The sequence below is a fragment of the Micromys minutus genome, assembly GCF_963924665.1.
Source record: "Micromys minutus genome assembly, chromosome: 18".
Taxonomy (NCBI): Eukaryota; Metazoa; Chordata; class Mammalia; order Rodentia; family Muridae; genus Micromys; species Micromys minutus.
The window spans coordinates 39,380,501-39,393,901 of record NC_137953.1 but is presented as its reverse complement, the minus strand read 5'-3'; the positions used below and the strand labels follow the sequence as shown (position 1 = coordinate 39,393,901).

The following is a 13,401-nucleotide window of genomic DNA, read 5'->3' as shown; positions in this document are numbered from 1 at the left end:
CTGTGCTCTGGCCCTCTTCTGCTCAAGATGCTCACCCAATATACTGGTGTGTATTCTGTTTTGTTTCCTCTCAATTGTCTGATTGTTTGATAATATGTGAATAGGGCCCTTAGGGTGAGGAGGGAATCTTCTGGAGAACATGTACCTGACCTAATCTTTAGTCTTTTTCCATATAATTATTTTTTCCAGACAGGCAAGTGTGTGTGTGTGTGTGTGTGTGTGTGTGTGTGTGTGTTCCTTTTTTTCCAACTTTCCTAGAGAACTGGGGAAGTCCAAGAAAAGGTCTGTGTATCCAGGATACCTAGTCAGGGGTTATTAGGTGAAAAAGCTTGTGTGTGTATTCTCAAACAGTAATGTAACTTACAGTGTCTAAAAATTATATTAGGGTTATGAATAACCAGTTAGGCATTTTTGTGGGGACAAAGAACAGTAGTTTTAGTTGCGGATTTTAGTTACTCACAAGGGCCCAGTGCCACAGACTCCTTGGGAAACTATTAGAGTAAATATTTTTGCCAATGCTCAGGGCTTTCAGTGATCTAGGAAAAAACTGCAGTGACCAGCCATCAGGTTGATAGGAATTAGAGCTGATATCCATGCTTTTCACAGAGAAGTTGGTTTTCAAGTCTAAGTTTAGTCCTGGATAGGAAGTCATATATTTCATAGTTCTATTATGGCTGGAGGCTATGGATTAGATTTGAGATAACTCTAGAATAGTAGGTAAAACTTTTTAGTACAAGCCAGAGACATCCAGTTACTGGGTTTTGATCTCTGACCATCATGGTCCCTTTGAGAGTAGTAGTGTTATAGATGTAAAATGAATTCTTCACACTTAGGACTGGGTTTTATGGGGATTCTTCTGCACATACTTATGTTCTGTTACAGTAGATGTGTTAGGAGAGAACAGAAACTGATTAGGGCATATTTCAATGGTTGGTATATTTTATTCAAGTTCAGTTTATGTTTTATTGATGTTATTAACAAGATTCAATATACATTTTGATCTGTCTTCACCAATTTGGCATTCAGTACCAGAGAAATATCTTGCCTCCTGTAGATTCTCACTCGTTCCTTCTTTCTCGCTAGAGAGTCATTAGGAAATAGAGATCAACTTGAGGGCTATACATCTATACAAAAAAGAGTGAGTTCAAGATGTTGACATGAAAAAGAAAAGCAGTCTGCAGAAAATATATGGATATTTGTAAGGGAGGTGCATTGTTTATGCTCATTTATCTCTGCACTTAATATTTCTAAAATATGCTAAGAATATATTTTATGGCTACAACTGTCTACTACCACATAATGCAAAGGTTTGTTTGAGATAAGTTCTTAGGAAGTATTTGCTGTCCAATGTGTTCACGTCTCACAGGTAAATTTTGTTACTGTTACAGCAATACCGAGCTTACGTGGCCTTTCCAGACTTTTTCCGTAACTCAACTGCCACATGGTGGAAGAGGGAGATTAAAGAACTTCACAGCAATCCACAGGATCCAGCAAAGAGCTTGAAGTTTGATGGCCTGTGGATTGTAAGTGTGTATGGGTTCACGTGGATAAGTGCGGGTGTTTATATGAGTGATAGTGGGTTTTTTATAGTCTAGAGGATGATAATCATTCAGGAAGACTGTGGGTACACCACTCCACACTTCCTCTGACAGAGTCTGGAATAGTTCTGACTCTTCCTAGTTCTTAGAATCTCTAAAAAACCTACTGCAAGACTGGTTACTGGAAAGTATTTGGATGTTTGCTTGACCTGGAGGGTTGAGTTGTACTTTCTAGCTACTCCCCATGATCCACAGAGGATGATGGTTCTCCCTGGGAAGCATCTGTAGCAATCAGTGGAGGTTGGCTGCTTTACTCATTCTTCCTTGTCTCTGGCCATATGTATGTATCTTTATGTGCAAATCACATCTCTTACATTTGTAGGACATGAATGAACCTTCCAGCTTCGTGAATGGGGCAGTTCCTCCAGGCTGCAGTGATGCTGCTCTGAACCGCCCTCCCTACATACCATGTAAGGACCCTAAGTTTTCTCTGCTACTGATCAATGATTGGAAACATGAACTCTGCTGGAGCCTAGCAGCTAGAAATTACCCTCGCTACCAAGTACAGGTTCTCACTGATGCTGTGGTGTACTGGGACTACTATCAAAAACGTGTGTGCCTGTGTGTGTGTGTGTGTGTGTGTGTGTGTGTGTGTGTTTGTGTTTGCTACGATTTCAGATTTTAAATATGTTCTTAGATTTTATAGCATTTGCGTGTTTGTGTGTACCTAGATCTCTGGGCAAACTTCAATAGTCAGTATAGAAAATATCCTACAGTGGTAATGTTTGCAAGGGATTCTAACAGAAAAATTTGTTAGTTATTCAGATTTATGTCACTTTATATACAGAAATGTAGTTGCCATTAGTGGTTATTTAAAAGGACCTTCCCATTCTCAGGGAGTTAAGGAGATTTAGAGTTGTAGTACCTATGGATTTGTTTTATAAGTTATTCCATGAACTGTGTGACCTTCCATAGGTTATGTGATACTGCTGAATCTCAATTTTCTATGCCAAGATCAAGACAACTCTATACCAGGGATACAATACTTGTAGGAATTATGGGAAACAATTGGTACATTAACATTCCGGCTCAGAGCTGTTCCAGAGTGTACAATAGCTTGCGCTCTTTCTCATGTCACCAGTTTCTCTAGGGAACTTGGTGTTGAAAACACCTGAAGGAATGAGGAGTCCAGTGCTGGCCACTGTTCTCATGCTCTGAGGGGTTGTCATCTTAGTCCTATGATACAGATTTTAGATGACAGAAAAGAGGTCAGCAATGAGAAGATTCAGAACTGCCTGTCATCCATAAATTCTCCCGCAGATCTGGAAGCCAGGGACAGGGGCCTGAGCAGTAAGACCCTGTGCATGGAGAGCGAGCAGATCCTTCCAGATGGTTCCAGGGTGCGGCACTATGATGTGCACAGCCTGTACGGGTGGTCCCAGACCAGACCCACCTACGAGTGAGTGGCACATTTTTTTGCAGTTGGCATTATCAGTGGGGATGGACAGTTCCTGGTGAAATTTTCCTGTATTCCCTTCTATTTTCTCTTCAAGAGATTAAGAATATATATATATATATATATATATATATATATATATATATATATATATATATATATACATATATATTGTAGCTGTCTTCAGACACACCAGAAGAGGGTATCAGATCTCATTACAGATGGTTGTAATCAGCCATATGGTTGCTGGGATTTGAACTCAGGACCTCTGGAAGAGCATTCAGTGCTCTTAACCACTGAGCCATCTTTCCAGGTCCAAAATTCTTATTTCTTAATAAAAATAAAGTACTTCTACCTGGAGACAGATCCCAGTTATGACTGGGAGGGCAGGTTTAAATATGGCAGTGTTTCATCATTAAGAAATGTATTGTTCAATTGAGGAGGACATGCATGGGGATTGAAGAAATTATTAAACAATGCAGCTGATAATGTGATAGTATTAGTTATAAGAGACAAAAGCAAAACAGGATACTATAATCTATTTTATTTACAAAGTGAATCACGCATACTGAGCTGTTTAGCCATTCTTCTTACATGATCCAAGGGTAGAAATAGCCTCGTCCTACTTAGGGACCTCAATGAATAATTATACAATTCATACAATTTCATTCTAGAAAAAGAATTTGTCTTTTAGTTCATCAGTTATAGAAGACCAAACATCGAAAGGATAAACAGATAAGTCTTGCGGTTGGTTAATATCTGGGGACAGTGCAATGGGTTTACTACGTGATGAGGTTGTTAGCTGACTATTGTGAAAAACCATTAGTACTATTGTGTCACTGGCCAGCAGGACCCTAAGTCCTACAGTTTCAGAGAACATAATATATGTCCTTCCTGTTCTATCTTCAACTACATCTCTAATTTCCCAACCAGAGCTGTGCAGGAGGTGACAGGAGAGAGAGGGATCGTCATCACCCGCTCCACATTCCCCTCCTCTGGACGCTGGGGAGGACACTGGCTGGGAGACAACACAGCTGCCTGGGACCAGCTGGGGAAATCCATCATTGGTGTGTGGGCTCTGTTCTTCTGCAGGCAGGGATGGGGATAGGATCCTTGGTGAAGGGGGAGGAGGAGGAGGCAGAGAATGTCCTGTCCTGACCCTGCTGCATCTCTCATTGCAGGCATGATGGAGTTCAGCCTCTTTGGCATCTCCTATGTAAGTGTCCTTTACATATTCCTCCTCCTTAGGAAGATGACAGTGTCTCTTAGAAAGCACCAAGAGCTGACTTTGTTCCATGTTGTTTCAGACCGGGTCAGACATCTGTGGGTTCTTTCAAGATGCTCAATATGAGATGTGTGTTCGCTGGATGCAGCTGGGTGCCTTTTACCCCTTCTCCAGGAACCACAACACCATTGGGACTAGGGTATGATGTCAACCTCTTCATCTGTACTCTGCCACTGAAATTCTACCTTGGTTTCTGAGAACATTCTTAACATCTGTGTCCCTTGGGGAGATCTTCAAAGACATTAAGGCTTAAGCCTTCATTCCTGTGATGCATATTCTTCAGTATATGATGATTCTTTATATTTAGGAAGAATTTTTTATGTCTCATAAGGATTATTTTATAGAGTCATATTCCTGTGAAAGCTGTAGCTGTTTTTCAACTACTAAGAATATTCTTGAGTTCAGTTGTGTAGAAATATTTGGGATAGCCTTTAAGTGACCTTAAGTCCCTTGAGAGATAACAGCTAGACTCTAAACACTCTCTTTCTGTAGAGACAAGACCCTGTATCCTGGGATAAAGATTTTGAGGATATTTCCAGAAGTGTGCTGGAGACCAGATACACCCTGTTACCGTATCTCTACACCTTGATGTACAAAGCCCACATGGAGGGCAGCACAGTTGTGAGGCCTCTTCTGCATGAGTAAGTGTCCAGCAGAAATCCTGATGACCAACTAGATGAGTCATTCAACCTGCCGGGTGGGCATTGATGCAACAATTCTTTCAACAATTGAAATAATGAATTCAACTATTCAAACTATCAGTCCAGTTTATTGTTGGCTCTCTAATCAGAAAGAATACTTTGTTCCCTCTTATAACTGAATTTTACACACACAACAGATCTTGGATAGAAGGTATTTTTATTTTAACAAAAAAGTTTTTAAATGATAAGAAATAAAATACCATAATTTCTTCTTTATTGGGACACAAAAAACATCTTTTCTTCTGTAGTTTATGTTTACAAATGCAACAATATTACTAAAGTGGGTATTTTAAGGAGAAGTTTGGGGATTGAGGCTTATTCTTATATTTAATGTGGAGCTGAAGAGGGATAGAGATATTTTATATAGCCAATATGTCCAAATTCCTTCTGAGGTTTGAGGAAAGTGACTTGTAGGAAATGTGGTCTATATGAACTGATTAAAGTAGAATAGAGATGCTGTTGGGCTCAGCTGCATTTCTGGACTGAGTCCAGACTTGAAGATTTCTTCAGGATCTTAGGCTGAGGCTTCGTTGGGATCTGACTGTGATACCTTGATTTCCATTTTTAGGTTTGTGTCAGACCGGGAGACCTGGAACATAGACAAACAGTTCCTGCTGGGCCCAGCCTTCCTAGTCAGCCCTGTGCTGGAACCTGTGAGTATGGGGCCTCTGAGGGGAGAAGGAGCACAGCTGTCAGGCTGGGTAAACACAGAGCAGAGAAGGCCTGTGTGTTGGAGATTCACCTTTTCCATTTTTCCTTCTTATAACTGAGCCAAAAAAATATTAAACGTTCTACTGGCCATTGAGGTGAAGCTAGGACACCCATAGTAGAAAGGTTTTCCGCTGATTCTGGAAGCTCACACTCAGGGCCAAAACCTCATATGGATGCTCCTCACACGTGTTTCATCTTTTCTTTACGTTGCCTTTCTGTTATGGGCGAGGAGGAGACAGAAAGTTTTCTTTCCAGTTATGGACAAAATTTTAACAACTGCTTTTTCCTCCCTTCATCCTGGTTTCATCAATTTTTCTTAGAACTATGAAGAATCCACCTTAAATTCTAACAATTTTCTCAGCAAAATTAATCAAAATGATCTCCCTCGGATTATTTCTCTCTAAAGTTATCAACAACTGTGCTCCATAGGACAATGAAGAACCTAAATAACCTTGTGTAATATTTGAAGATATAAGCGTTCCCTTAGTTAGTATATGGTTTTAGGTGGAGACTGTAAGAAAAGTAATTCACTGCAAGCAGCCAATCCTCTCACCATTAAAACAAAGTTTGTTGGATGAACTGCTGTACAGCAGTGTGTGTCCCCTCATAGCTGGTCCTTATGCAAGGCGACTAGAAAACAGCTACAATATTTTTATTAATTTCCACACTTCTATATATATATAAATATTTAATTATATATGTATATAATATACATACAATGTGCAAATAATATACATACACACATAAATATCTATATCTATCTCTCTCTCTCTCTATATATATATATATATATATTTTTTTTTTTTAAACATCCTTTGAGAATGATTGGGTTTCTGATGAAAGACCGGCTGCTGAATATTACTCAGATCTTACTAAACCTAGAATATTTTCTTTGCTTCTTAGCCAAACGTGAGTACTTTTCTCTCTAGACACAAACTGGGGTGTCTTTGTAAGGAAAGGGTCATTCAAGTTGTACGATCCAAGGGACATTATGAGGAACATTGGTAAAACAAAACAAAACAAAGAACTTTCCATTAAAAGAGAGTGGGGGAGGTGTCCTTCCTGTTATTGCTCATTTCAGGAGAGTGAGACTCAAGGCTCTCACGACTGTTGTAGCTTCCTTCTGTATGTGTTGGTTTCTCTGTCCTAGAAAACAGTTCTACTGACATCTTGTTTGTGTTTAATGACAGAATGCCAGAAAAGTACAGGCATATTTTCCCAGAGCCCGCTGGTATGACTACTATACGGTAAGGTTTCTAAATGTTTATACAACCTGACAACAGTACAGTACAATTCTTTTAGTATTTGACAGATCTTGTGCTAAATAACCATCTTGGAGACCCTGTGCTATTGTCTTGCACAAACCATGAATTTCCTGTGGTCGATATTTTCTCATCTTCTAAGATGGGGCAGAGCAAGACCAGGGAGCTGACATGACATATAAATCCATCAGTGCCTGTCCCATCTTATCTTCCTGTATGATATTTCTAAGCACAATGATGATTAGTCACTTCTTGAAAATATATAAGATAATTTTTGCTTCCAGTAAAGAGGCCTTTGTTTCTATCTATTTATAAATATATGCTTCTATAATATAGATCTGTGGTTCTCACCCTTCCTAATACTGCAATCCTTAATATAGTTCATAATGTCTTGGTGACCCACAGCCATAAAAGTATTTTTGTTGCTACTTTATAAGTGTAATTTTTCTACTGTTATGAATTACAATGTAAACATCTGTGTTTTCTGATGGTCTTAGTTCTCCTCTGTGAATGGATCATTTGACTTCCAAAGGGTTCATAACCTACAGGAAGAGAACTGCTGGTATATGTACTCATGATCAGTTCTTCTGAATCATTACATAATACGTGAGCCCTCAAATCCTTGTCCAAACAACACATGCTCACTTTGAAGGCAACCACAGGGGCTCTCTATTTCAGATATCTGGGCCAGAGTGACAATAGGAGAGAAGCTGGTATGGAAGGGTATTAAGAGAATACTTCAGAGGTGATCTCTTGAAGGACATATATAAGACAGAGCTTAATTCTTAGGGGAGAATTGAACGCAAGGAGCATCCTTGCCCTCTAACTAGCCCATCTCTTCTGACTTCCTGTGAAGATCAGGAAGACCAGAAGCAGAGCCCTGCCCTAGCCTCTTTCATTCAAGGACATTGCAGCGAATCTGGGTGAAAACTCAGCAAGGACAAAGGAGCTTCTCTGTCCTAGGGGCACTGAGTCGTTTTCTTTCTTCTTGGTTGCTATCTAGTGTCTCTTAAGGGTAGACATACACTAAGACTTAGCTTTCAATTCAGCATGAGGCACTTGGAGGAAGAGAGCAGGCATTTCCCGTGGCTTTCACAGTGTCCTGGATTTGCATGTTGGTTGGCCTCACTTTAACAGTCTTTCTGGATGTTTCAGAACTTCTAGTGCGGTTAGACAGGGAGACACCTAGTGTACATCACTTAAAGGAAGCCCTCACTGGAAGGGCGGCCCTGCTTTTGCTTGGGCTTGGACTTGAGAATGTAGATGCCTTAAAGTCCACATCCCAGGCATCTCAGTGGACTATTGGAGCTATAGTCTTGCTGTGGTGCAAAAATCTCTGCTAAGTTCTAGGATTTGTGATGCTAGGTACTTTTCCATTTGGAGTTAACAATGTAATGGTAAGCTAATACTTGCTTTTCAAAAACTTTTATGGAAACATACTGTAGAGTCTGGAGATCCAAGTGCCACTATCCTGGAAAAAACAATGATGGTTAACATTTAACAAGACCAGGACAAGACTACTGAGTAGCATACCCCAAGCCTGTAGTTCCAGATTTTTGGTAGGCTGTGGCAGGGGAATTGCCTGAGTCCATCAATTCTGGGCTGTAGTGTACTATACTTATTGAATGTCTCCATAAAATTTAGTATGGTGACTGTCTTGGAACAGAGGATGACTCAAGTGGTCTAAAAGAGCTAAACCACTCCAAGTCAGGGAAAAGCACAATATAGCTTCAGAGCAGGTAATTATTGGATCAAAACCATCCAGGATACCAACACCAAGAATCTCTGCAATAGTTGAGAAAATATAAAAGGACATGAGACTTACAACTCTCACATATGAGGCAGGATTCACTTCACCTGTGGCAAGATAAGGATTAGCTCACGAGAAAGATAAAGATCCACATGAGGCAAGGTAAAGGTGTTAGACAAGACAGATACATTCAAAGATAAACACACAGAAACTCATCTTTAAGATGCTTTCTATGGAGCAGGTAGATGCAGCTCATGTAGATAGATGGCATGTGTTCAATGGTGGGGACCAGAAGACAAGTTCAGGAGATGTTCAGGATTTCTGCTGAAATGCACTGTTTGGGATGTGTGCATCTTTCATCATCTCCCCCCTTTTCCCACAGGGTGTAGATATTAATGCAAAGGGAGAGTGGAAGACCTTGCAAGCCCCCCTTGAGTACATTAATCTTCATGTTCGTGGGGGCTACATTCTGCCCTGGCAGGAGCCTGCCATGAACACCCACTTAAGGTGAGTGTGTGTGGGGAACTAGGGTTTGGCTTTTCATAGTAGTGAGCTTACTCTGGTGTGGAAAAGGCTCCTCATGCCTTGAGTAAAACTCGGAAATTTGAAATTTGCATTGAATTTCCATTTTGCATTTTTGTATTTGGACTTTCATAAATCCCTAAATTCTGAATAACTTTATCAGCTATTTTAGATCAGAGTGTATGAAATTTCAGGTCTAAGAAGTGACATTTGCAGTATTATAAGTTAAAATGAGGTAGTCATAGTTTATATTTCTGGAATCTTTAAATCTTTCCTTAAGACTAAACCATTGCTGGATAACACTGAATGATCTGGCAACTGATACCTGAGGTTGCTTTACTTTTAAAACACTTAAGAGGTCTTGCCATAAATTTTATGAGAGCCATCAGTCACCAGCCTCAAGTACATGCTGTTGTATGCCTTGGACTATGCCATTAGTAAGAGTTATGTTTCTTATTTTTTTGTCCTTCATGAAAAACAAAGTCATGTGAGTTGAGTAACACTGTCATCTCCACCCACAGACGAAGAAGGGGAGATGTTATTAAGCTAGGTCAGGATGGAGATAGCCAAAGGTCACTGAAATCCACGTGGTGCTGATATCACACCTCCAAACTTCACCCATTTCTCCTCCATGTGTGTTAGGCAATGGGTCATGGAAAAGATTTACAGCCTCAGGAAAGAGAAAAAGAGGAAGCCAATATGTGTTTTTAATTTGAGAGCCTTACTGAAAAGGGGCCCTGGATGCTTTGATCAAGTCATTCATTTAGGACATGAATGGTTCAGCTATTTCTGCATGCACATAGAACTACTGCTTAGGGTCGGTCTTCTCATATGAGAACCCACTTTCCACCTCAGGAAGAACTTCATTATGCTCCTTTGTTCCTAGGAAACCTTTTGGCTTGTGACTGTAACTGTGTTTTGAGCTAATGCTTTTCTTCCTTCCCATTACAGCCGGAAGAAGTTAATGGGCCTCAAGGCTGCATTGAATGATGAGGGATTTGCTGAAGGCTGGCTCTTCTGGGATGATGGAATAAGCATCAGTGAGTAGGGGATGGCTGGAATTCCTGACCATCTCATGGGCAAGATTCTTGATTAACTTAAATTCCTGACTTCCTGCTGAGACAAACTTTCATGCTATTCTCCAACTGAATGATTAGTTGCCCCATAGAGACAATGCTAAATGCACTGTTTATGTGAGGGACTTTTTATCAGGAGTTTATGAGAGTTGGTCATCTCTTAGGAGGACAACTCAAGTCCTCTTCACTACACAGAAGAACTTTTAGCCACAAGGAGCTTCTGTCGCTCAATATTGCTGTGGACGCAAGTGTCAAATGGACGCTCAAAATGTCAGCAGAAGGGCATCTGAGGAACTGACCTTTATTTTATTTAATTTATATTCATTTAAATGTACATAGCTAAGTTTTTATGGGGTCTTCTGCTGTGGACAGCACAGTTGTAAAAGAAGGCAGTGGTTCCTGGAGGATTGAGGAATAAATGAGAAAGAGGCCGGCACTGGGGAAGCAGAGGAAGCCCTGAGTGGAGCTACTTCACAGCACGTTAACTTTTGCATTACCTCCACCACAAAGCCAAAAACCATGCTTTCCCAGAAAGCTTTATTTTTATTAAAGTTTTCTTGACATCACATTCAAACCCAGCTATTATCACTCAAGACAAAGCAAGGCAGAAGTCCCAGTGTATTTACATGTATGGATGTGTGTTTCTAGCCAAAAGAATCTGGAAATTCTGAGATGGCTAGGGAGATTTGGGACTAGTAGATTGTAAGAAAAATGAGTTAAAGTGTGGTCGTTGGGTGATATTTTTTATATGAGATAGTTCTCAATCATGGGCATTTGCATGCTCATTTCAAAGGTTTGTGTCCATTTGGGGATGGGGGTAGAATCTGACTAACTTCTATAGAGAGAGCATTCATTTTAAAACGATGCTTATGGTAATGAAGAAAAACAAAAACAAAAATAGCCCCAACTCTCAAGTAAGAAAGTCAGCAATTTGAAGTCTCTGACACATGCCCAGATGATACCTGACTCTTTGTGTGTTTGCAGATCTCAACAATAAGTACTACTTGGCCAAGTTTAATGTCAGCCAGGTGAGTGTGATTGACTCCTCAAAGGGAGTGTAGGCTTCTGCTGTCTTGGCAGAATACTAGATCCCATGAGGCTGCTGTGTATGTACTTCCTAGATTTCTTTGTTGCTTCTCTTTTCTCTTCCTCCAAACCTCACAGGGGAGTATTTTATGCTCCCTAAAAATGTTTGAACCTAGTCATGTGTCATCAGTGACTGTTTTCAATCCACTACTGTACAGTTGGGTAATCTTTCTGTGTAATCTAGCCCTCCTTCCTGTGCCTTTTCCATGCTGTGGCCTTTCCGTGTGTAGAAGATATAGTTCCTGATACTTGAAACTTGTAACTTACAAGGCCATCCTTAAACTAGAATATTACCCTAAAGACTAGGATGATGCTTGCTATGCAAAGTGGACAGGGCAGAGCAGCAGGGGACAGGGAACTAATGTCCTGGTTTTTATTATCTAAGACCACAAGATGTTGACTCAGAATGTATCATAAATGACTTATTTTTATTCCTAAAACAAAGTTGAACTAATTCTATTTTTTATGCTTTATTTTCAATTTGACAGAATACATTGCAGGTACATGTAATATTTAACAATTACATCAATGGCACAGCACCCTTGAACCTGGGCTACATTGAAATCTGGGGATTGAACAGAGCTTCCATTACCAATGTGAAGATCTATGGGAACGGTATTGATAAAGAAGTCCTTCCTGACTACAACACCACAACCAAGGTTTGTGCCCACTGGAAAGCCCTGTGGTATTTCCCAAGCTCAAAATGCTTTGTGCAATGCCCCTCCAACTACTGTGTGTAGTGTCAACTGTGGACAGCATGGAGTTGAAACAAAGGCACAGCTCATCATTTGGAACTGAAAGTCTTGTTGCTCCCCTTTCCACATCTCTCATCTTACCAGTAAATCTTAGTGACACTTATTTCTCATTCTGTCTCAGAAACCAAATTCTCAAATAGCTTGAACTACAATATCTTGTCAAATGTCAGGCATTATCAACTACCATAAAAAGAGATGGTTCACTCCTAAAAATGCCATGGAGAAGGAATAAAAGAAAGAAAGAAAGAAAGACAAGAAAAGAAAAAAGAGAAAAAGATAAAATAATAAAACACTTTTAATACTTATTTTTTTGCCATTTAAATTCATGGAAACTTTTGGAAATTTCCATAGGCTTAGAGTTTTTTCTCAATATTTTAATATTTTAAATGATATTACAGATGTAAATGTTAGAGATACATAATTACTTCATATCAAAGAAAATTTTAACATAAAGAAGTATTTACAGTATCTTAACCTCATTAGTTGGAGATTAATATCATTTTTATTGGTTCTGTCCAAATCTTATGGTACATGCTCTTTCTCCCAACTTTTCACAAATCCACTCACCCTATCCTACCCACCCAACTTTTGTGTCTATCTGTGCATCAATGTATGTATTGTGCACATATGTATTATTTATGTATGTATACATGTCTATGTATCTATCGTCTATCAATCTCATTGTGTGTTTTATATTTTTTGAACATGTAGCCTTCTACTGGAGCATGATAAACTTAGTATTTTATTAATGATCATTTTTTTACCCTCTTCCCAAACTCCTCCCAGAACATCCATTATCTCCCTAACCATCCAACTTCATGTTTTCTTTCTACTTCTTTTTTTTTGTTTTTGTTTTTAACACATAGAGTCCAGTTTGTGTTGGCCAACAGTATTGGGCATTGAGCTTGACTCAGAATGTGATCAGTATACCTGGTGTCACTGCTAAATGTGTTATACTTATTTTAAAAGATCTTCAATTAAGTTATATTCTACGTATAATAAAATAAATAAATCTTAAGAGTGAAATAATTCTTATACTTTTGTCCAACATTTTCTCTGAGATCACTAAAAACGTATTAGACAGTATTTTAACCCAATGTTTTTATGATCTTATTAAAAATTTCTTCCTGAAACATTTTTTGAATGATTTGTATCCCATACATTCACAATGCTAGTGTTAGCAATGATGTTTCCTAATGTGTAGAGAACAGCAACCATTCTATGATATTTGCAGTATTTTGAAACTTGTCAATTACAGA

General features: G+C 39.3%; 1 protein-coding gene across 1 annotated transcript in view; it reads left to right on the top strand.

The window, feature by feature from the left end:
* MGAM (maltase-glucoamylase) overlaps positions 1 to 13,401 on the top strand; it is a gene marked incomplete at both ends in the record, with an annotated part of 194,548 nt that overhangs the window by 92,629 nt on the left and 88,518 nt on the right. The window contains 13 exons of the mRNA XM_080932402.1: positions 1,389 to 1,523; positions 1,921 to 2,008; positions 2,859 to 2,997; positions 3,928 to 4,061; positions 4,176 to 4,210; positions 4,302 to 4,418; positions 4,772 to 4,920; positions 5,549 to 5,633; positions 6,882 to 6,938; positions 9,086 to 9,210; positions 10,177 to 10,265; positions 11,286 to 11,329; positions 11,876 to 12,046. Of these exons, the coding sequence (XP_080788528.1) occupies positions 1,389 to 1,523; positions 1,921 to 2,008; positions 2,859 to 2,997; positions 3,928 to 4,061; positions 4,176 to 4,210; positions 4,302 to 4,418; positions 4,772 to 4,920; positions 5,549 to 5,633; positions 6,882 to 6,938; positions 9,086 to 9,210; positions 10,177 to 10,265; positions 11,286 to 11,329; positions 11,876 to 12,046 (1,368 nt within the window). The remainder of the gene's footprint in view (positions 1 to 1,388; positions 1,524 to 1,920; positions 2,009 to 2,858; positions 2,998 to 3,927; positions 4,062 to 4,175; positions 4,211 to 4,301; positions 4,419 to 4,771; positions 4,921 to 5,548; positions 5,634 to 6,881; positions 6,939 to 9,085; positions 9,211 to 10,176; positions 10,266 to 11,285; positions 11,330 to 11,875; positions 12,047 to 13,401) is intronic.